Source organism: Ictidomys tridecemlineatus, chromosome 12 (assembly GCF_052094955.1).
Source record: "Ictidomys tridecemlineatus isolate mIctTri1 chromosome 12, mIctTri1.hap1, whole genome shotgun sequence".
NCBI classification, from domain to species: Eukaryota; Metazoa; Chordata; class Mammalia; order Rodentia; family Sciuridae; genus Ictidomys; species Ictidomys tridecemlineatus.
In genome coordinates this window covers 98777555-98800353 of record NC_135488.1, presented here as the reverse complement: position 1 = coordinate 98800353, position 22799 = coordinate 98777555, and the positions used below count along the sequence as shown (strand labels likewise).

Sequence of the window (22799 nt, the reverse complement as noted above, 5' to 3'; positions counted from 1 at the left end):
AGTTTTCTGCTGGCAACCCCAAGACAGAATGTCACTGTAATCTCCATTTACAAGCACAGACTGAGGATCCTGCTGGGGTGTTGCTTGCTGTTGGAACAAAAAAATGCCCAATTTGGGCCTGGCTGCCAGGAGCCCATGAAGTAATCCCTCATTTTACCCAGCTGGATTTTTGGAGCCTACTCCAAACACTGATTGGCTCCACATGGCTGGCCAAAGATTAGAATCTGTTTGTTCAGCTTCTTTCTTTCTTTTTTTTTTAATTCTTGTCCCCACTGACCTAAGGAAAATGTCCTCTATTGACTATCAGTGTTTTTGGTGCAGTAGAAGGAAAGAGAGGGGTCAAGACTTGGATATGTCACCCATTTTTTACTTTTATAAATACTCATACTAACTCAGTGCCTAGTGTCTCAAATACAGGACCCATCTGAAAAAAGATCTGGCCTTGTGAAAATAGCTTACATCCCAAGTATAGAGCCTGTGCATGTTCATTATCTTTTAAAGAAGGCATGGCTAATGTAACTATTTTTGACTTTCTTTCTTTTTTTGGGGGGGGTGGTGGTGCTGAGGATTCAACCCAGGGCCCTGTGCATGCAAGGCAAGCACTCTACCAACTGAGCTAATTCCCCAGCCCCTGACTTTCATATTTTAAATAGGATAGAATCATAGCATTAGAAAAGCTGAAGTTAACAGGAGCATTGAAGATCAGACTGTGTTTCATGAAAACTCATCATGGAGGATGTCAAGGATTGTGGGATGGTGGGTTCTGGGTACCTATCTTCATTTCCTTAAGATACTTCTACTTGAATAATTATATATCCTCGACTCTTGTAGACTTTGAAGTATGGGTTCAGCCTCTAAAGGCTGAATCAAGTTCAAATATCTTCAATGTGGCCCCAGAGAAGTTAAGAATTTTGTTCTCTATCTCGGGGGTCATGTGTTTCAAGGCATCTGTGGCAGTCAGGGCTCTGTGTGACATCTTGCATTCCTCGTGCTTCCTGAGCTTGAAAAAACAGTGGGCTAACTCCTCATGTGGGGTTATGACTCCCTAATGGATGAATCAGAGATAATATGTATGCAGGTGTCTCAGCAGTGTCAGGGGCCTAGATTGCTTCTTGTTAAGAATCTGTTGTGAGATGAGCATGGCTCTGGCCTGGGAACCTGCAGAGGTTTCTTGCTGGTGACCTGCGGTAAAGTCACTTAGGTTCAGACAGAAGCTACCCACAGCTCCCTGCTTTTCATGGATGAGATCCTGTGCAGCCCCCTGAGATTGTGCAGACCAGTGGGTAGGGGTCTTTCTGGGTAGGGAGAAGGTAATATTGAATTGGTTTCAAAGAAAAACTGGGAACTTAACCATAAGGTAGAAGCAGAAAGCACCTTGGACTGGTCAGTAATTTACCATGTCAAATTTCGGGGACAATCTTTGTGTCTTGGTTAGATACTTTCTGGTGTTCTTTTGGCAGTGACCTTCCATAGGAAGCAGAAAGAAGTGGTAGCTAAGAGCATGGATTCTGGAGCTAGAGCCCCCACCTGCATTCCAATATCAGCTGTGGGACTTTGGGGGAACAACTTACTTCTCTGTGCCTCAATTTCCCTAGCCATATAACTGGAGTGATGATAATAATGATATGTACCCAGTGGCATTGTTGAAAGGGTTAACTGGGTTAATATAAAAAATACATGTGGAAAAGGACTTGGTGTGCGGAAGTGCTGGGTGGCTGCAGTCATGTTCCTTTTTATGAGCTTCTCAGAGGCACTCTGGTCCTTTTCAAATCCTTTTTGAGAAACTTGTCCTGCCCATTCTGACCTGTGATTTTTCTGTAGACATCTCTGAAGCTCAGAGGTCTAATGAGTATGCTGCCATCTTATTGCCCTGGGTTGTCTGCTCAAGAAAGGTTTTTGTGAATGGACTCAGGGCTCCCTGAAAGCCCAGACCTGGGTATATCAGGGGGCTGATATCCCTCTCGGCTGTGTCAAACATATAGCCTGCTCTTTCACTGGGTTTTCAGGGGAAAAACCCATCCCAAGCAATTTCTCTTCACAGTAATAGGGCAATAGCCCAAGGCCATAAAACAGAAGCAACATTTATTAATTGATTGATTAACCAATCTGTCAAGAAGTATTTATGTGACATTTCCTATGTGTTTACTACTGCGCTAACTGTTCCCTCAAGAAATAAAAGAAATATAGGACAGGGTCCTGAACCTCAAGTTGGGATCCCAAAATGACTAATTGGGAAATGATTGTAAAGCAGCTACTAAATTTAGATGCAGACAGCCATGTTTTCCAAGCAGAATTACAGTAGCTGCAAATGATATTTCCTGGCCCCAGAAATCGAGGGAGGTGTCCCAGTATAGCCCCTATATTTCATTGTTTTCTGATGTGGGAGGGAATAAAAGTCACATGTGTGTGCCACAAGGAAATGCAATACTGAAGAGGTCTGTCTGGCAAGATGGGAAGAAATGGTAGCAGTTTTAGACCAGCCGAAGGCTAAGGTGACATATATGAAGAACATAAGGAGATCAAGGTGCATGGCTAAGAAAACAGAGTCAGAAGGGCAAATGTAAGAGTCTGCAGCAGTGGCACTCGGCAATAGAACACGAGGCAGCAGCAAGCTTAAGGGCTCAAGGTTATAGCCAAGGAAGTGGAGGAAGATGGGGAACAAAGATGATTCTGAGGTTTCCAGTAATGAATAAAACCCCAGCCTCTGCACATCAACCAAGATGGTAGAGGAGAGTAGACGGAAACAATGGCTTTGTGGTCATATTCACTTAGGGTTCAGTTTGGCCTTACTTTTCACCAACTGAATGACCTGTGAGCTCAGTTTCCCCATCTATAAAGGGAGGAGATTTGTCCCTCTGTTACAGCATCATTGTTTAAGCCTGCATGAGATAACACATGTAAAAGGATTGACACTTTGGGAGTGCTCCATCAAGGTTAGTGGTGGTTGCTATCAGCCCACATTCTCAACAGACTGTGAGTCATGTAAAGATTTAAAGAGAAAATAGGCATGGCCACTGTCCTGGTGATACCTATGGATAGATATTGTCACCTCTGCAGGGAGAGTTTTCCCAGTGTCTCCTGTAAGCCTTCTCCAGATTAACTAAAATGGCATCTCTTTTCATGTGGGCCAAAGAAGAGTCATGAAGATCTATAGTGGTACTTCCCTTCATATGTTATCTGTGCCTTATCACCAAGGGACCAAGTTTCCAACAGAAAATAGACTAGAAACATCTACAACTCTGACTAGCATGTCATCAGCTTTGTTTGCCCCTGGAAGATGCTAGCTACTTTTCCCCCTTTCTCTCCCTTTGTCATAACTTCACCAAAACAGTGACCCCCAGAAAATATACTAGCCTGTATCACAGACCTCAAATATGACTTTCCCATTAAACCTCACCAAAACATTTCTTCCCTTTAAATATGTGGGTATATGGGGCTGGGTTTGTGGCTCAGTGATAGAGCACTCACCTAGTGTGCGTGAGGCACTGGGTTCGATCCTCGACACCACATTAAATAAATAAATTAATTAACAAACAGAGAAATAAATAAATAAAGGTATTGTGTCCACCTACAACTAAAAAAATATATATTTTTAAAAATATATGTGGGTGTAGTTTTAGGCTAATTCCTAGGATAACAACTTGTCTACACTAGTTGAATTTGTCCTACTATGACAGAAGAATAAGGAGTTCTAGGGAACCTCTGGGATCACTTTGCTCTTCTCTGCTCTCTTTCTCACACACCCACGCAAATCTCTTCATGCCCCTTGATGGCTGTGTTCTTAGTGAGAGGAGGAGTGTAGAGAACAACTACTTCCTCACGAGGATCATCTCTCCTTGGATCTGGAGCCTCTGGACCCTGGGTCCTGGGTAATAGGTAGACCAGGACAACCTGGCCAAGTGCCTTCCCTGGGGACACAGAGGCAGATTTGTCTTCTATTCTCCCTCCTGTAAGAGGGTGTCTGCAAGCAGCAATTTTCTGGATCATTAGAGAAAGCTTAAAGAGGTCAACTCCATTGGTTTCATCAGAAACCAATGAAGCAGACCAGGAATAGGTCTCTAAAGCCCTGTAACAGACTCTCTGCAAATGCTACACAAGCTCTAGGGGATGGAATTTGTAGGTGAGAGGGAGCTGCAAAGTAAGGGAGAGACATCTGTATAAAAGAATCTGGATGTGGTGGGGTACACCTGTAATCCCAGCAGCTCGAGAGGCTGAGGCAGGAGGATCTCAAGTTCAAAGCCAGCTTCATCAACTTAGTGAGAACCCTAAGCAACTCAGTGAGATCCTGTTTCTAAATAAAATACAAAAAAAAGGGATGGGGATATGTGGCTCAGTGGTTGAATGCCCCTGGGTTCAATCCCTGAAACCAAAAAAAAAAATTGTACATCTGACGAAATTCATAATTTGAATGTGCAAGGAGCTTTTGCAGGGCAGGAAATCTTTGCAGCATTTGTGCTAGGCCTAATATCTAGATATTTACGGTCTCTTTGTTTCTTCTCCTGATGTTGCTCAAATGAGATAAGCCAGTTTTAGAAACTGGATACCTTTTCTCTATCACATTCCTGTTAACTTGTTCCATTTCAACAGATGGCTTCTTTTGGAAGGTACATAGACCCTCAATATCTCTGCAGCTTGATGAATTCCAGAGACACTCGCAAATCCCTTAAGTTCACGAGTGCAGAAACAGACAGCCAAACTCCTGGCTAGCTCCCAAACCACAGTTTCTCTACAGTGTCTCATATTATAGGGCAACCACAATTTCAACTTGAACTAAAGTGTAATCTATCATTTTGTGGTGATTTTTCTTCTCCCCACACACAACTCCGTTCTGATTAAAATAAAAGAACAACAATAAAATTCATTTGTGAAAGATCTTGTGAGACCTGCAATGAATGAGAAGCTACAACAGTGTAAGGAGCAAGATGGTCACTGGGGCTCCTGAACTAAGGGTGTCTCTAACCCAACCCACCTCCAAGAAGCACCAGGTTCAAATCCAGGCTTCCACAGGAAACAGAGGGCTTCTCTGTGTCCTGGGCCTTTAGGATTGTTTAGAAATAGTCAAAATTGGGAATTTAGATCTGAGAGTACCCTGGATTTCCTTCCTGTCTGCCCTTCATTCTTTGGCCCCTCAGACCCCAGGTTTCGTGGCACAGGCTTCAGTCAACCTCTGGGCAGAGGCAGGAATTACAGAACAGCAATGATTAAAGGACTCTTCCTGAAGTTGGTGGAACTCAAGCTTAGCTACCCTTGATATCGGGGAATAAAGGAGGCTTATAATTATGACTGGGTCTTCTGAGAAATCGAGGAAAACCATCCTCATATATCTATTGATGATCCATGTCATCCCACTTAGAAAACAGAGTTGAGGCAAAGTTTAATAAAGTTACATATAAAACATGATATTGAAAATAGGAACAGAAGATCAAAAACTCTCAGAGGAAAGGGGAAAAGCTTATCAAAAACCTATATCTGTGTAATTACACAGATATAATTACTGTGATGGTGCATTGCATTTAGTTCAGAGTTTCCTGGCAACAAAGGAAAAAAGGAGAAAAAAAAAAAAGCCCCAACAAATTACCTTCTCTCGGTAATAGATCCTGAAATAAATTCACAATGTGGGACTTGTATAAAAGGATTTAAATGGCAAGAGTGGACCCTATCCTAATGGCTTTTACAAAACAAGCTAAAGATTTCACATATAACCATTTCCCATGTGGTCCCTCAATAATAGCTTCAGTAAAATCATTATAATATTTAGTTGCAAATTTAACCTCAGAGAAAAGAAAAAGCAAACTAAGCATTAAGTTATGGGGAAGGTGCAGAGTATGTAGAGATAAAGGTGAAGCAAAAATGGAGGAATCTTGATAACAGTTGAAATTGCATTGAGGGTTCTTGGGGGCTCACTACACCATTCTATTGCCTGGCCTCCATTTAAAATGTTCTACGATCAAATATAAATAATTGTAAACATTTGGCAGCCAGGGAAGTTAAGCTACTATGTTACCTAGCAAACACCAGATTCTCTTTGATGCAGCTTTATATTAAGTAGTTATCATTTTATTCTGGATCTTTGAAAATTGATCGTCGGGTCTATGGTGCACTTCGTAATATTTAGAATCAGCTCCTAAGCACCACAGCCTTCGATGTATAAGTGTGCACCTTCCCAGCTAAGCACAGTTGCAGGTCATTGACACACATGACAACAGGCTCTCAATGAGTGGAGCAAGCTGAGTTCAAATACCTTCACTGCAATTCTTCAGGGCGAAGAAGTCCACTGCAGACAGACTTCGGTTTCCACTTGAGATGTATTCCAGGGCCACTCGGAATGGGTTCTCTGGGCGCCCAATTCTTCCCTGCAGCACGGTCCAGCTGGTTCAGTTGGAAAGCAAAGGAAGAAAGCACAGAAAAACAGTGATGAGAAGCAGCCTCACCTGCAGAGAGGGTCATGCAGTGACTTCAGGGTTTACATTCTTTACAGGTACCAAGAGCTGGATGCACACATAGTTCTGGGGATGATGACCCTGTCAGCAGCGTGTAAACATTTGCTTCCTCCTTGTCCGGCTAACTCAGAAACACAATTTTCAAACCCACTTTAGCCATGGCATTTCTTTTGTCATATTATTTTTAAGGCAATTTCAGATATTTGGAATATTTCAGTAGCTAGGGGAAAGGAGCTGGCAGCAGAGTTGAGGCAAAGTCTTCAAAACATTTATCAGTCTATGGATCATTCTTTCTAGAAATAAACTTAGTTTTTGGCACTTTATCTGATACCAGAGTCTCAGAACCTTCAGGTCTGCTATGTTGTTACTTATGGGAAGCCAGCAAGAGCTATTTATTTACTGTGGGAAAATTAAAGTGCACCCAAGCATGTATTTTGGAGTAAAAGGTACCTAAGATTGACATGGACTTTGCAAAAAAGTGCAATCAGAAGAAGATAGAAGCAGGTCAAATGGTGAGCTCTGCATCCATCTATAATCAAGGACACTGACACTGTCAGAGAACAGAGAATAAGCTAAACGAACACTTTTACACCTTGCTCATGCTATTAACCTCTTGGAATGGCTCCTGTCACTGATTGGAACATCAAATTTACTTTTCAACATTGATATATACATATATATACACAAACATATGTATATATATATATATGCATGTGTGTATGTGTATATATATGTATGTATATGTGTGTGTGTGTGTGTGTGTGTATATATATATATATATATATATATATATATATATATATATACACAATTTTGAGTGAGAATGGAAATTATCTGGGCTATTTTCTTTCCTCAAGAAAACAACTTTACAAATGTATAACTGACATTTAATAAATTGCATGTACTAAAAGTATAATTTGATGAGTTAAAGTATATAAGTCAATGGGTTTGACTATGGTGTACACCCTTGAAATCATCACAACATTCCATATTTTCTTACCCTTAGCTTTTCATTTAAAAAACTTTTAAATCCCTCTCCCCAAATATAAAGTGATGCTTATTATAAAAATAAATAAAAACTCAACAATCGAGAAAAGTTGTAAAATAGAAAAGTCACCCAGAACCTCATTGTCTAGCAGTAGCCAAAGTCACTACCTTAGTGGGCAACCTGCCAGCTCTCATTTTATATAAATGAGACCATACTGCATATGCTGTCTGTGATTGCACTTGCCTGCTCAATAGTATGTCATGAGGCAGCAAATCGAGGTTCTATTTTCTTCTCATTGGCTGCATTTTAACAACTTGTGCATTGCTTCTGGTTTCCATCATGATTGTGCTAAAGGTAACAACCATGTGTATTTATCTAAGCTCTGCCTTGGGACAAAGTCCTAGAATCTGAGTCAAAGTGTATGCCTATTTATAACTGAAGTTTCCTGCCACTCCACCCATGGTGAATCCAGGGGCCCATTTCCACATTTGCTTTCTAACACTGGGTCCCATGGGATCATTGCTGATTTGGCTAGCTGTTGCTGATACAGGTGTTGCCTGGGGCAATCAATGACTTTTCAAAGGGGTGCTCCCTGTTTCTGGGCCCTGAATGTTGCTGGGCATGTAGAAGGTATCTTGAATGAAGGAGGTATTTCTGCTCCTTCTCTGCTCTTCTGTAGTTAATTCAGATCACTGGAGTCAATTCCTCAGCCATTTAATAAAAGTGTATTAAGTTTCCCCACAATAGATACTGGAGAAGGGGTTATTGCTGCTGTAAAGTTTGTTCTCAGTTACTGTACCCAGCAGGATTTCTATCCAAAATAAAACCAGTGCAGTTGAATAAGGAAAAGGATGCCTTTTGGTTTAAATGTGGGACTGTCAAGGAAAGAAATATTTGAAAAGAAAATGTAAAGGAAGGGTTCTTAAGGAAAAACAAACAAAAGCAGAATTTTTCTTGTTCTTTTGAAACATAAAGGACCCTATTTTCAAGGAAGGATGGTAGGGAAAGGCATGAGCTTTCATATTCTGCCCAAATCATAGCTTGCTGTTCTGAGGAATGATGGATTTTAATTCCAGGTACACAGTGGCCCTTGACAATGATTTCCATTTCTATATTGGCACTAGCCCTCTGGATAAATGTGTCAGGAGTTTTAGGAATTAGTTTCTGAGTTACTGATGCAATAACTTTTGTCTGAAATTCTCTGGCCTCCCATAGTTTACTGCTGCAACTTTAATAACTTTCAGAGCAGTTGCCAAACATGTATTTTATATCCAGGGAAGCTGGGACTAGAAGAGGGCATACTAACACCTAGGGTCAGATTTGTTTAAGAGACAGCCAAAACCCAGTGAAAAACAAATCCAAGCTCTTTCCTCTGCCTGCCTCCATTTTCTTTGCTTATATCCCAGTGGTCTGGAAACCGGTTCATTAGGGTCTGGCTGTCCTTGCTTTGGCTGGTGGCAACTCCGCTTATGCTTGCATGCGGGGAGGTTGGGGAGGTTATGTTCTGACCTGAAGCCTCCCAGAAACAGTGCAACTGTATCCATGTGCTGGGGATTTGTGACCCTCTTAGCACTGGTGTTTCTATCCATCAATCTGACATTGTGGGGTGTCCACCCAGGCCTTGGGAAGCCAGAAGGACTGTATGGAAAGCCTGTCACAATCCATTATCTTTTGCATGTCTCTCTGGAGCTCTCCAGTTGCAGTTCTGCCTGCTCTGCCCCTCATTTGCCTGATGGTTCTGAATAAGGCACTTTTCTCCAAATGCCTGAAATTTTGGATGTTTTCCGATCAATGGTATTCTCAAGCAGAGAAAGCATGTTCAACTTGAATTTTCTAAGGAAAAAAAACTGACCACCCACTTTTGCTGAGTGATTACATCACAATGAATAAATTAAAGTCCATTCAAAAGGCAGAAAGGAGTTGGTTTATGAATATCAAGGTCTATTTCTGACTGAGAGCCTAGAAGTAGTATATAGAAAGGCCACTAAAGTGGGAACTGAGTCCTGGATTCTGCTTCTGGATTTGCTTGCCTTTGGACAAATCCCTGCGCCTCCTTGAATTTTAGTTTCTTCAATAGTAAAATGTAGACATTGAATTAAGTGTTCTCCAAGGGCCCTTATCGATCTCATGTCCATATTTCTCAATCAGATTACAGGAGTTCGAGTGATAAAATATTTGATGGAAGTCCTAGAAGCTGCAATTAACAAATAATATCTCACAGAGGTGGGAGAAGAGCAATGAGTCATGAAATCACAGATCTACTCATGCAAAGATGCTCAGTCCCAACCTTCTTGGGGGAAGTGGAGACTTGACCACACATTGGGTTACCTTCAGACCTAAGGTTAAAATAAAGCACAGCACTCCTCCTGGATTGCAAGAACAAGAGAAAAATGCAACTTATGGGCCAATCTGGCCCCTGTACTCAATTGCATTTTGTACCCTAGAAATAGAGAGGAAGGTGTCTATTTAATGTTACTGGAGGGATCACCAGTCTGGTTTTGAGGGTAGACACTCCAGCCAGATGGTGGCACATACTGTCAGACAATCCACTGAAAACTCCCAAGAAGCTGTCATGAAATAAAAGAATCTCTAAGGCTCCCATTGTTTCCTCCCAGGTTAGTTTCCATATGTTTAAGGGAAACTGGCACGTCTGCCACAAGGAGAGCTGCTGATGTGACTGAAGGTTTGGCAGCTGTGACTTGGGAGGGTGAAGCAAGTTATTTTAAGCCCAGATATAAAGGGACATTCTGTGATGGCACGTGAGGGCATGGGTGGCCATTGACAAGACCGAAGATGTGTTTTACTTTCCTGCTGTGCAATATCCCAGAGGGCATAATAATGACATCAAGCTGCCCACCTAAGAGGCCCTGGCCCACTGCAAGCCACTCACTGGAGGGCCTTCTGAGATGCTTTGGCTGTTGTAGTGCAGTGAGGCAGGGCCTGGACTCCATTCTCAGCTAGTTAAGCTACTGGGGAAGTGATTTAACTTCTGAGTTTCAGCTTCCTTGCCTTAAAGATGGAGGTGAAAATCTTTAAGGGGATGGGGATCAGTGAGAAGGATGCCTACAAAGTAATTAGAGCAGATCTAAGCACACAGTAGGGCCTCAATAAGGGGGCTTATAGAAGACTGCCACCTTCTTCATGGAATCACTCTGGTCCATGAAAAAAATGCTAGTATCTGTAGCTCAACTCTTTTATGAGATTCAAGAAGGGAAAAGAGTGTAGGTAAAAGAGAGTGGGAAAGCCATTTGCAATTTCTGAATAGCAGTTGCCACTTTTGTTTAAACAACAGCAATAAAAACTTACATGGATCTTCATAGGATAAAAAGAACCCTGAGAACTTAGGTGGGAACACTCCTACAAGAAGACAGGTTAGTATTTGACTATGAGAGCAGATTGACATTCTTCTCTGAATCCTCCAAGGACCTCTATTTCACTTAGGATCAAATCATTTTCTTTGCCTTTGCAACCTCCTGTGTCTTCTCAGCATGTGGAAAGATGCTTTGTACACTATTTGTCAGTTAGAATTTGAGTCAGACTCCATTTCTCATGTTGCACACTAGATAGAGTATTAGGTTCTCTGGGGACACTTGGGTTCAGGGTTTAGTTTGTACTCAAGAAAGTTACAAACTGGTGAGAAAAAAAATAAAACTATGTACTGAAATTTACACAAATGGCAGTATATCAGGGCTGAGTGAGCACTAAGGGCTCACTGAGGCAGGCACTAAGGGCTACTGAGGCACAGAGGGCAAAGCGATGTCTTGCACTGGTTGACCAGGACAGGTGATCTCGAGGATGGATTGTAAAAGGTGGAAGACAGGGATTTAGAAAAGAGCAATGCAGAAAGGGACAGGCATGAGTACATGAGCAGAAGTGACATATTCAGTGTATGATCGGGGAACAGGAGTTCGTGTCTGGTGAGAGTGAATATTTTTCATTGGTTTCTGCATGACCTCTGTGTCTTACTTCCCTGCCTTCTTAATGCCCGGGGGATGGACTGCACATCTTCAAGTCTCCAGCATCTTAAACATTGTCAATGCTCAAAAAGTATCTGTTGAATGAAAAGACAAGTGCATGAACAGGTTTCTATTACTTCAGGCAAGATTCTGACATGCTTGGCCAAAACTCATGTGGTAGTGGAATTGAGTTTATCTGAAAGTTCATGCCAATCATTCAAGTAAGAATGTCCTCAATTCAAGTAAGGGTGATGCCTTCCCCATGAGGGGGAACCTAAGAACGGGGAATTGTGGGTTTGTGGGAAGGAGGTGGTCCATGTGACTACATAGTTCATCACATGGCTAATGCCCTCCCCCCGCCATTTCCCAAGACCTAATCAGAGGGAACCAGAAAATAATAGTAATTGAGACCTGGAGGACCTGAATTCTCAATTTGAAGAGTTTCCATCTCATGCTTAGATGTTCTCTACTAATTCAGGTCAGGCTTGGACCAAGTCCTTAAGAACATGATCTACAGCAGCAACAGCAATGATAACAGCATCATCATTATTCTCTGTGTAGAGATGAGTTTCCAACGCAGGTTAGTATGACTCCATAATCTTTCTGCAGACCACCTTACTCTGCCCTTCTAAATTCCTTAAGGTTAGAATCTGTCTTCCTGGGGCTTTGCTGCAATTTCTGGCACAGGTGAACTTGGCTGGGGCCCTGAAGCTAGAAGACATGGCCATCCTTGTGTTCTGTACTCGTCATGACAGCTACGTCAGTTAGGTGGTGATGAACCCTCCAGCTGGGGCAGCCAACATCATGAGTTAGGTGGAGGATGACAGAATCCATATAAATAAGACAACCAGCCAAGTCCCTGTCACAAAGAGCTCCACACGTGTGACGACAATGATTATTATGAAGCATGACCCTGTCATGGCTCAGGCTGCACTGTTGACATTCCTCTACATGCTTCTTTACTAAGACTCTCTCTTGACAGGGTATGGATAAGTGTGAAGGTGTGAAGATTTGTTAGAAATAAGGAACTGAGCCTGTGGGAGCTCATCCAGATTAATACAGGGAGCAAAAAAAAAAAAAAACAAAAACAAAAACAAAAAAACAAAACCAGTTGCACCTCTTCTCCTTATCTTATCCTACAGGAAAAACACACATAACTTTCAAGTTTTCCTTAAAATATACTTTGTAGTAATTCTGCAGCAAATATAAACCATTCAGCACAATTTTTATCGTGTTCATTAAATCAGCCTGCATTTAAAGCATTTTTATGGGAAATAGCAGGGGGGGAAAAAGCCAGCTCAATGCAAATTTTGGTGTGAGGCCCTTTGTTGCTTGTTAATTTTCTGTAATAACAATGTGTGACACGTGGTGTGGGATCTTTTATCCTAGTACCCTGGGCTTTGCTATCCGCTTGCCTGATACGGTATCCTAGAACCTCTAGAGAGGATCAGATCTGGTTGGGAACAAGACTTCAGGGTGAGTCAGGGTCTGGTTCCCATTGGCCCAGGATGAAGAGCTGCTCCCAGGCTGAGGTGGGCCCCAGGTTCTTCAGAAGGGGGCTAGAGGTACAGAGCCAGGGTAGGATGGGACCCTGGAGCCACAGGGCGACTGGTTGAGCCTTAACATCGGCAACTGAAAAGCAGTATAATTCTTCAGAGGTGTCTGGGTAATAGATCCTGGAAGGTGGCCTGGGTTTCCTGGAATAGAGACTGAGAAGATGTCCTAAACTGTTTCCTTAATTCCTCTCTCAAGCTTTGAAACAAAGGAAAAATTAAAGTTTGGGGCTTTTTTTTTCCTTGGTCTCTCTTTAGCTCTTTTGCTCCTCCATTTCTCCCTCCCTCCCTTTCTTCTTTTTCACCCTCCCTTTTTCCTTCCTTCCATTAAGAGAAATATAATGATTAAGAACAGAAGTTCAGGAGTCAGCCGGCCTGCTTCGTAATTTCAATTCTGCCTTTTATTGGCTGTGGGACCTCAGGCCAGCTACTGAACCCAACCCTCTCTGTGCCCAAACTTCATAGCTATAGTTATAGGGAAAAATTACAGTCAAAGTGTTCTTAACTGGTCTCCACGTGACCCATCGCCTTGTTGAATTAGCACAAACTGTATGTTTTACACTCAGTGAGACCTCCATTCCCCATGAATGTTGAAGGTGACTGAGTGTTATTCTTTAGTACCCCTGCACTCTAGAGGAGACTCCCAACACTCACGTTATGTGTCCATTGAGAATCAGTTGTGCTTATTCACTACTCTGTTTATGGCAGTTGTACTCATTAAATTGATGCAATAGTCAGGAGAACATTTTACACACTTTGAAAAGACAGCTAGGAATAATTGCTGTTGAATTAGGTGTGAATGGGGCAACAAAAAGATCAGGGAAAAAAAATTCTAAAAATTCCAGAAAACCCGGCAGCCATCAAGAATACAAATAATACTATAAGCTGGAGAGGATGTAAAGAAAAAGAAACACTTTTACACTGTTGGTGGGATTGTCAATTAGTACAACCACTCTGGAAATCAGAATGAAGATTTCTCAAAAGGTGGGAACCACCGTGTGATCCAGCCATACCTCTCCTTGGTATTTCTCCTGAAGAGTTAAAGGATCTTATTACAGTGATGCATGCATAAACCCATGCTTGTAACAGCACAATCCATAGGAGTCAGACTATGGAACCAGCCTAGGTATCCATCAATGCATGAATGGAGAAAGAAAATGTGGTAGATATACACAATGGAGTTTTATTCAGCCATCAAGAAAAATGAAATTATGTCAACTGCAGGAAAATGGATGGAACTAGAGACCATTATGTTAAGTGCAATAAGCCAAACTCAGAAGGTCAAAGGCCAAGGGTCAGCTGTTTTTTCTCCTATGCAGACGACAGAGAGGAAAAAGGAAAAGAAAGGTGGGGGAGGGTGGATATCATGAAAATCAAAGGGAGATCAGTAGAGGAAATGGACAGAGAGGAGGGAAGCAAGGAGGGAGGGGGAGTGATATTGGTCAAATTAGGTTGGTATATTGTGTATTGTGTGCATGTACGAATCTGTAAATCCCATCATTATGTACAGCTGTAATGCACCAATAAAAATATGTAAAAAAAAAAAAAGAGAAAAGATTATGTCCTGTTTTTAGTAAAAGTAAATTATGTGCTGAAAAAAAAATCCAGAAAACCTCTAGAACACTTTAAAAGTATTTTAACTTTATTTTTATTTTAAAGAAACTGCCACTGAACATCAAGGATGAGGAGTCAGGAATGTGATTTATGGTAATGACAACCCTGACCTCTAATGAATAGATGACCACCCTGGGAGCAAAGGTCTCGTCCTTGCATCAAAATTGGGGGGTTAGCATACAGTTCAAAGTTGCAGGTTAAAATAAAATGTTTCAGGATGTAAGTTGATTCTCAAGCACCTACTGATCCCAATCTTATTGTCTAAGAGGGATTCTTCTTTGCTCTGGATGGATAAAGTGATCCATAGAGAACTAACTAGCATTTTTTTCTTCTTTTAAAGGGAAGAAACACTGATTATTCAGGCAAAAAAACAAAAAACAAACAAACAAAAAACAAGTAACAAAAAGCTTCAGATCAAGAGTAGCGACCCTGAGAATCCTGAAATTCCTCTCTCTGGATTTTGGATCAAGTCCCATGCTGGCATCTGCTCAATATCTGTCCCAAGGGAGCTGCAGGGTGGACTGGCTGGATTCTGGGCAGAGAATATGAACGTTTGTTTGGTGCTGGTGTTTCAGAAACCACAAAGAATTACAGAAAAGCGAGGGGGATCCCAGCAGATTTCCTACTCCACAAACTTGTCAGACAATCTTTCTGGCAGGGTAGTTGGTGGCTTTTCTGATTAGAGTCCCAGAGGATCCGTTTTTGCCTTTCTAATTCCTTCTATAAGGAGGTGTGGGCATATTACCCACCAGTGGCCAGTGGGAACCTGGAATTTGGTTTTCTAACTCTTTTTCCTTCCAGTAACTATTCAGCACCATCTGTTCTTTTCTAATATAATCTTTTTTTTTTAAAGTCAAATCAGTGTTTCAGTTTCTTTTAGCTTAGTTTAAACATGTCACTCCCATGAAGAAGGATAAAGACAACACTGGAAGTTGGTACGCAGCTGTTTCTGTCGGATCTCCCCTTCCATCCTGTCTCCCTTCTGCTGGAAGCCTGTGTTCTGAGTCGGGCTGGGGTTGGGCATCCAGCCCAGATGCTCACCTTAGATCTTCATTTCCAGGATTTCCCAGCCTTGGAGCAGTTCTCCCTGCCCTTGCTCCAAGGATTCCCAGCAGCTCATCCTGGTCCCCAGAGAGGCAGCCTAAATGCCGTTTAATGCACTAATGTATTGATTGTTTGGAATAGAACACAGGATTCAGAGCCAAGCAAAATGTAGATGCCCAAGTTTAGAGCCTCCGATTCAGTCATAAATCTCTGGCCAAGTCAAGTCACTGGGCTGGAACTGCATCACAGGGTGGCCCTGGCCATAAACAATGGTCCCATATGCAAATTCTGGGGCTGGGAGAAGTTGTCAGCCATAAAAGCTTGGAGGGGACTGGTGAGATGGGATAAGAACCCACAGACTTGTGCCACCCAAGGTGATCACCCATTGCACCTTCTCTGCCTCTTTTCTGGGGTGGCCATCCGGGAAGGGGGAGGTAACTTCCAGAGGCTTTGATGGATAGAGTTCTGAGCCCCTTGATGTAGAGGAGCTCCCAAACTCTGCTACACAGCACCGATGCCATATTGCAGCCAGTATGGTGGATGATAATATCATGGCAGGGTTGACAGATGTTAAGATGAGCGTGAGTCTCAGTAATGGTCATGTTTTATCCTCTCACATGGCAAAGAAGGACTGAGCCCCATGGACACATCAATTTCCACTCTGCAACCACAGGAGGGTTCCATTTTACAACCTGTGTCTGGAATAATCTCTTTAAAGCCCAATGTGACCAGGGCTCTCCAGCGTCCTCAGGCCCTGCCTCTGGCTTCCTGCACATCCCAGGGCTCAGCTTTCATTGCTTCTGGTGCTTTCTGCACCCAAAGTCCATTTTACGCTTTTTATCTACTCAGCTTCTTTGGGGCTCCAGGCTCAACTTGGTGACACAACTCCCAGGTTGGATCAGGTAATTTAGAACAAGGGTGAAAGGTACTTAATCCTGCCTGAGGTTTTAGAAAAGCTCTTTGAGGGAGGCAGCATTTGCTATTATTGGCTGGACTCCGTTGGTCCTAGTAGTGTGGATGGAAAAGGAGGTGTCATTTGTTGAACTATGTCCCTGTATCTTCCCCACAAAAAAACAGCAACAAGAACAACAACAACAACAAAAAAAACAACAACAAAGAGATGCTGAAGTCTTAACCGTTATTCCTTCAGAGTGTAATCTTATTTGGAAATAGAGCTCTATAAGGGTAATTGAGTTACAATGAGGTCATTAAGGTGGGTCCAGTGCAGTGACTGTTCTCATAGAAAGGGGGAATCTAGATACAGAGGCAGGTGTGCACGTAGGGAGAACCATGTGCAGATGAAGGCAGAGTTTGGGGGCATAGATCTCTAAGCAGGGGACATCAGAGACTGCCAGAAAACTACCAGAAGCGAGGACACAGGCCTGGAATAAATTCTCCTCCCAGTCCCCAGGAGGAACCAGCCCAGCGGACACCTTGATCTTGAACTTCTAGTCTCTAGAACTGTGAGAGAATGAAGTTCTGTTGCTTGGTCCACCAGTTTATGGTCATCATTGTGGTAGCCGTCACCAGCTAATCCAGGTGGGGAGTTCAAAATCATCCCCACTAACTGCAGAAACAAACTGTAAGACATTTTTTACATTCTGGGGGCTGAATGGCGTCATCTTGTGTGATGATGGGCCCACGGACAGGCAGGCTGTTGAAAACCACTCATTTCTCACAAAGCAGCCCCATTTCCCCGGGGCCCAGAAACTGCATGGGACATTCTCCTCTGCATTTACCTCTGCTTCCCTGATGAATAATATCTCCATTGCCTTCTGGAAGGCACTTCTGTAGAAGGACAGGAGGAAGCGCTTGCTAAGAGCCAGGAACTATGGGCCCCTTAGATTCATCCAGGTAGTGTTCACACCTCTGCGTCAGGCTTGAAGAAACTAATGGAGTTTGGACTTCAGGCTTCTAATGTGTCAGCCAAGCTGGAGCCTTCCAGAACACAGCCAACAGAACCCCTTGAGAGGCCTTGAGACTGGAACTACCACTGCCAAGTTTCATGTGACTTTAGAGGGCCAGCTCAAAATCACAAAACTTTTAAGGGATTCTGAGCCTGCACCAAAAACAGAGGCACAGGAAGGAGCCAGGAGATCTGCACTGGGGCTGGGCTGCGCGGGAATCCCCAGGCTCAGGCCAGTCTTCTCTTCTTATGAATCCCTTCTGACTTTGAATATTTACAGAAAGAAAATCCTCAACACTCAGAATCCTTTGACAATGTCCTTGGCCCTATAAACTGGAAGCTGTGATTTTCAGAAAATGGCAGGCTTCTGGGTTTTGGCTGGTTCAGTCCCTCAGTGATTACATTTAGTTGATAAGGGTTTGGGGAATGGTCCCCTACAAAAGAGGAATAGGCCATCTTCTTTAACGTGCCTCCCAAGACATGTCTGCAAATTGTCTTAAGGAAGGGCTGCCTGGATACCTACTGTTTATAAATGTCACCATGGCCACTGGTGAACCTTTTTAACTTAGTTAAAAAGAAACCAGTAGAAACCTCCAAAAATAAAAACTGGCTCCTGAGATGAGGTTGTAAAACCCTCCTCTTTTGCCCAGGTCTTTTGATGACAGGGTATGGAAGCTGGTGTCTAGCTGTTTGGCACATTTCACATGGAGCTGAGTGGGAGAACAGAAGCCCCCTTCTCCTTCCCAGCCTCCAATCTCTTTAAAGGGTCTAGGACTCAAGAATGAACTGTGACACAAAGCTGGGAAGAGGGAGAATGACACATGGGTACCTGCCTCATGTGAGCTCCAGAGTGGTTTCAAAGTTCTGCAAATGGCTTGGAGCAGTTTCAGACACTCCATTCAAAATGGCTCTGAGGACTGAGGGTGCAGCTCAGTGGCAGGGTGCTTGCCTAGGGTGCACAAGGCCCTGGTCCTTCCCTAGCAGTGCTGGGGAAAAGTGTTTTTCAAATCAGCTCTGAGCCTTTGCTCCAGAAGGCTACTGGCCTCTGAATATGGCAGCTGGTGAACATGATCTCAGGTTCTTCATGGTTGCAGAGTGAGGACTGTGTGGCAGGTGCTGCTATGGGTGGATCTGAAAGCTGTAGAAGGGGTCTGTGTTCTGCAAGGGGTCTGTCTCTGGCTTTGGAAACATGCTGGTTAGTATTATCCAAACAGTGATAGTAAAAATTATTACATGATATTAGATCCTAATTACCATAATGCTCATCAATCCTTGGACACTGTTTTAGACATTGCAAAGGAATTCTTCACAGTTATCTCACTTGATCCTATTATGAGAATTAATCCTACCTCTAAGATGTAAAAATCATTGCCTCCATTATACAGATGAGAAAACTGAGTTTCCAGGAAGTGAATTTCTTGTTCTAAGAAGGCTGAGTAAGGAATAGAGCTGAGACTCCAACCTAAACCTGCCTAACTCCCAGTCCATAGCTTCCAGCTTTGCATGGAAACAAAATGCAACCTGAGATGCAATCCACAGGGGATGGGACGGGAAGGATTCAATCAGACATTCAGAGCCATACTCGGGGTCCCAAGCTTCAGAGCTGAGAGGGATCCCAGACACAGTTGACATAGAGCAGTTTCTTGAGGGCCCATATCCTTGCTATGTGAATCAGAAGATTTCAAGGCAAAGAGGGATCCTCGGTTCAGAATGCTATTTCCCTGGATTAGCCATGAGACCCTCAGCTCAGCACACTCGCTCCCACCTGATGGAACACATATGTCTATATACACACTCCTCTCATCTGACTCTTATAGCCACCCTGGGTGAGAGGCACAAGGGTGCTCTTATTCCCTTTTCACACAGCCAGGTAGAGTTGAATGAAGACTTAAAGAGCTGCTTAGAGGAATAGCTAGGACGTGCTGGGTTGCTCTCCATCCTGAGAAATGGAAATGTCCCCGAGCGTGGGTCTCAGGGCCAGACTGGCTGTCTGGTGTTTGCACAAGTGGAGCCTGGCCAATGAGGTATATCCTGTTTCCAGAATCATTGCATGGGAAGGGGACATGAGGGTTGTGTGTGTATGGTTGGGGGTGGAGAGGGCTGGGGCAAATAAAAGTTGGGAGTCTCCTCCTTCCCTGGCCTTTGCACAAAGGTGAAAATGAACATTGATTCTTGGAGGAAGGGACAAGGCACAACTTTTTCCACATTAGAGATCAGAAAATAAGCCTGGAAAGAAGAAGGAATTGAAATGCAGATTTTTAGGCAAGAAAAGAGTTCAGACACTAGGTACCTGGGGCTGGTGTCCGGCGTGGACCTTGCAGCCTCTTACTGAACTGAGCAAAGCTACTAGGGCACTTTAGACCTTCTCTGCAGCTACCTGGCTCTGTGGATGGCTGTGATATTTTAATTTGGGGTGGGCCAGGGGCTGGAACCCCATGTTGAGTCAAACCATATGCCACTGAATCCTTTGGGATCAACCACATCATCTATTTCAAGAGACTTTATTATTTGTTTTCCTCCATTGTAAAGACTTTTGAGCACACTGCATACTCCTTTCAGCCTGATGTTCAATATTAGTACACTTGATTATTTTATAATAAGTAATGAGTACAAGAAGCAATGTCAACAGTACCCCACTGTGTTATGCCACACATCCTGGGATGACCATAGCCATTTGGGAGGCACCAGCTCAGTCCATTGCTCTTTTAGAAGGTCTGCGCTCCTGAGTGCAGACAATCCTTCTTGCTTTGGGGCAGCCCATTTGGCTCCAGTTAGATGTCTAGGTAGTGCCTGCCCCTGCCAATGGAGGCAGTGCTTCATGTCACAGCACAGGGCTGCTGATGGAGGCTCTGGGGACCCCTTCTCATCAGGCTAAGAAGTCTCATTTCCTCTTGGCCACCACTACCTGAGGACAGCACTGACATCATCCATGTATGAGCCCCTGACTCTTGGGTTTTCTACTCTCCCCTTCAGTTTCTTTGCACCTTTTCACAGCTTGAGCTTTGTCCCTCATGCAGCTTGCTGTCACCCATCAGAAGCAGATGTTTTGGCCCACGACCACACCTTCTTTCAGTAATTAGTAACTGAACACAGAGATATGTATTTCTGCCATACAAATTGCTGTCACCAGCTACAAAGCCCTAAGTGGCTTTACTGTGGTGGCTTCTTTAGCTACTCCCACCCCAACATCTTCTCAGCCCCCTTTGCAACAGCCTGATCCATCTAGGTGTTGGGGGAGCAGAACAAGAGTTTGCTCTTCTCTCCCGCTATGACATGGCTGTCCCTCTGCTGGCCATTGCTGCTTCTCTGTTCTCCTTCTGTCCTTGGTGCTGGTGTCCCTTGCCAAAACTCCACAACCCCCTCAGAGAGCACTGCTTTTACTTTCCCCAAAGCATCACAGGGTTCTCTGGAGCTCAGTAGAAGGATCTCTCCCTCCCTGGCCCTCTCACCTGAGTCCCTAGCATTGTATTCCTCTAGGTGATTTCCTGGATCGCCAACATGCATTTGCATGCTCACAGAGTTGTACAGCTTTCAAAATAAGCTCAGATCTGTTTCTTGCTTTCTATCAGAGATTGCTAGAGTGGCGGTGGATGGAGACATGATTCCCAAACTCAGCTCCATCCAGAGAACCCCGAGTCTCCTTGGTAGGATTGCACGTCAGACAGGGCATCTTTTAGCTGCCTGGCTAGAGTCTCACCTGCAGCCCTCCAAAAGGAGGTGACACAAGTTGAATATTCAGATTGCCCAAGTCCCAAGGGCTGCTGTGTGGAAATAATTGAAGTCTTTTAACAAAGGTGTCTAAGAGAACGATTAAAAGGGAATTGCAATTATCGAGCCCAGAGGTAAAATTTCAGAACTGGCCCATAAATCCTGGTCTGACATGAAATTTAAAACTCCCCAATGGTCTTCCATGCTGTATTAAAAGGGTTTTAATACTAAGAAGTAGAAATAATGAATGGTAATCAGGGTATTGTCTCTGGGAGCAGGGGCAGCGCTGAGGGTTGGGCTGCTGGGGACCTGCAGGTTAGCACCTGGGTACGTGTGTTTTACATCCCTTTCTTTACCGGGATCAGCAAAGGAAGGGAAGGAAGACAGCTCGGGGGCTGAAGTGACAAACTGGCTGAACCATTCCCCAGCGAACTTCAGCCCAAGCTCTGCTGAAGCCAGAGGCACAAACAGCCCATAGCGTTACACAGCCACTCTGGGCCACTCTGGGCAGAGGCTGGCAGAGGGGTGGGCAATCTGTGGGCTGTGGAAACCTCCAGAACTTTGGCCTCTCCTAGGCTTCTGTGGACCTTGCAGATCAAACTCTTCATAGTCAGTGACTCCTTGGCATCTACCTTGGTGCACGTAGACGCTAGAAGGTGGGTGCTGGATGGATAGTCTGGAAGAGTGAGCTTGATGGAGAAAGGCTTTGGGCAAGTTCCTCCACCCGTCTGCTCATGATTCCTTACTTTATCAACTCTATATGGCTTAGAAGGATGAAATGGCAGAATGAGTGGAGAAGGCTTTAAAAGCATATGCTGCAATAGGTTTCTATTGCCCTGGAGTCTGTCAGTCCTCACTAGGTATGGTTGTCCTCCTCTGGGCTTATTATTCATTTGTTACTCTAAAATTTGGTGGCAGAAATACAGCTAGATAATTCCTTTTAGCTCCTTTCAGCCCCTGGGTACTAGGATGATGGCAGCATCTTGCACTGGATGTGGTTAGGAAAGGAAATCCTGGGGCCAGTTCTAGGATTTGGGCTCTGAGTTTGCGGCCTCTTACGTGATGTCCCAGGCGGCTTCAACACACCATTGCTGTATCTTCACTGGTGTTTATTGGAAATCCTCCTCCTCTCTATCCCTGTCCACCTTAACCCCCAATCCTTTCCATGTAAACCATTATCAAACTAGATTTTTAGATCCTACAGGTTGTAGATGAAAGGAACTTGTTGTTTAGATCCTGAGTGCAGGACCATGCCACTTCCTGTAGAAAATTTTAACTGTGATTCTTTCCAGAATAGAGGTTCTATCATCTGCGGCATTGGCTCTGCTCCCAAGCCCTGAGTCACCAGCCGATTCAGCGTCCTGTGAAATAGAGTGATGTACATATGGCAGCTCACACGATGCCTGGAATGTGACAGGTGCTGAGCAAATGTCAGATTCCCTCTCTGCCACCAGCTCAGCCACACATTAAAACATGCATTTGCCAAAGGCCAAAGCAGGATCCTCTGGCATTTTATTAGGGAAGATGAGGGAAGGCTTCCAGATGGAAAGGCACAGGCACTGACCCTTTGGATAAAAGGGTTCAATTTGC

At 43.7% G+C, this 22799-nt stretch overlaps 1 protein-coding gene across 2 annotated transcripts in view; it reads right to left on the bottom strand.

The window, feature by feature from the left end:
- Alk (ALK receptor tyrosine kinase) overlaps nt 1-22799 on the bottom strand; it is a 651421-nt gene that overhangs the window by 171217 nt on the left and 457405 nt on the right. For both annotated transcript variants that reach the window (XR_013429124.1, XM_040271529.2), the window contains exon 5: nt 6242-6369. Coding sequence is in view for 1 of the 2 variants with exons in the window: in XM_040271529.2 (XP_040127463.2) it covers nt 6242-6369 (128 nt within the window). In the remaining variant the exon portion in view is untranslated. The remainder of the gene's footprint in view (nt 1-6241; nt 6370-22799) is intronic.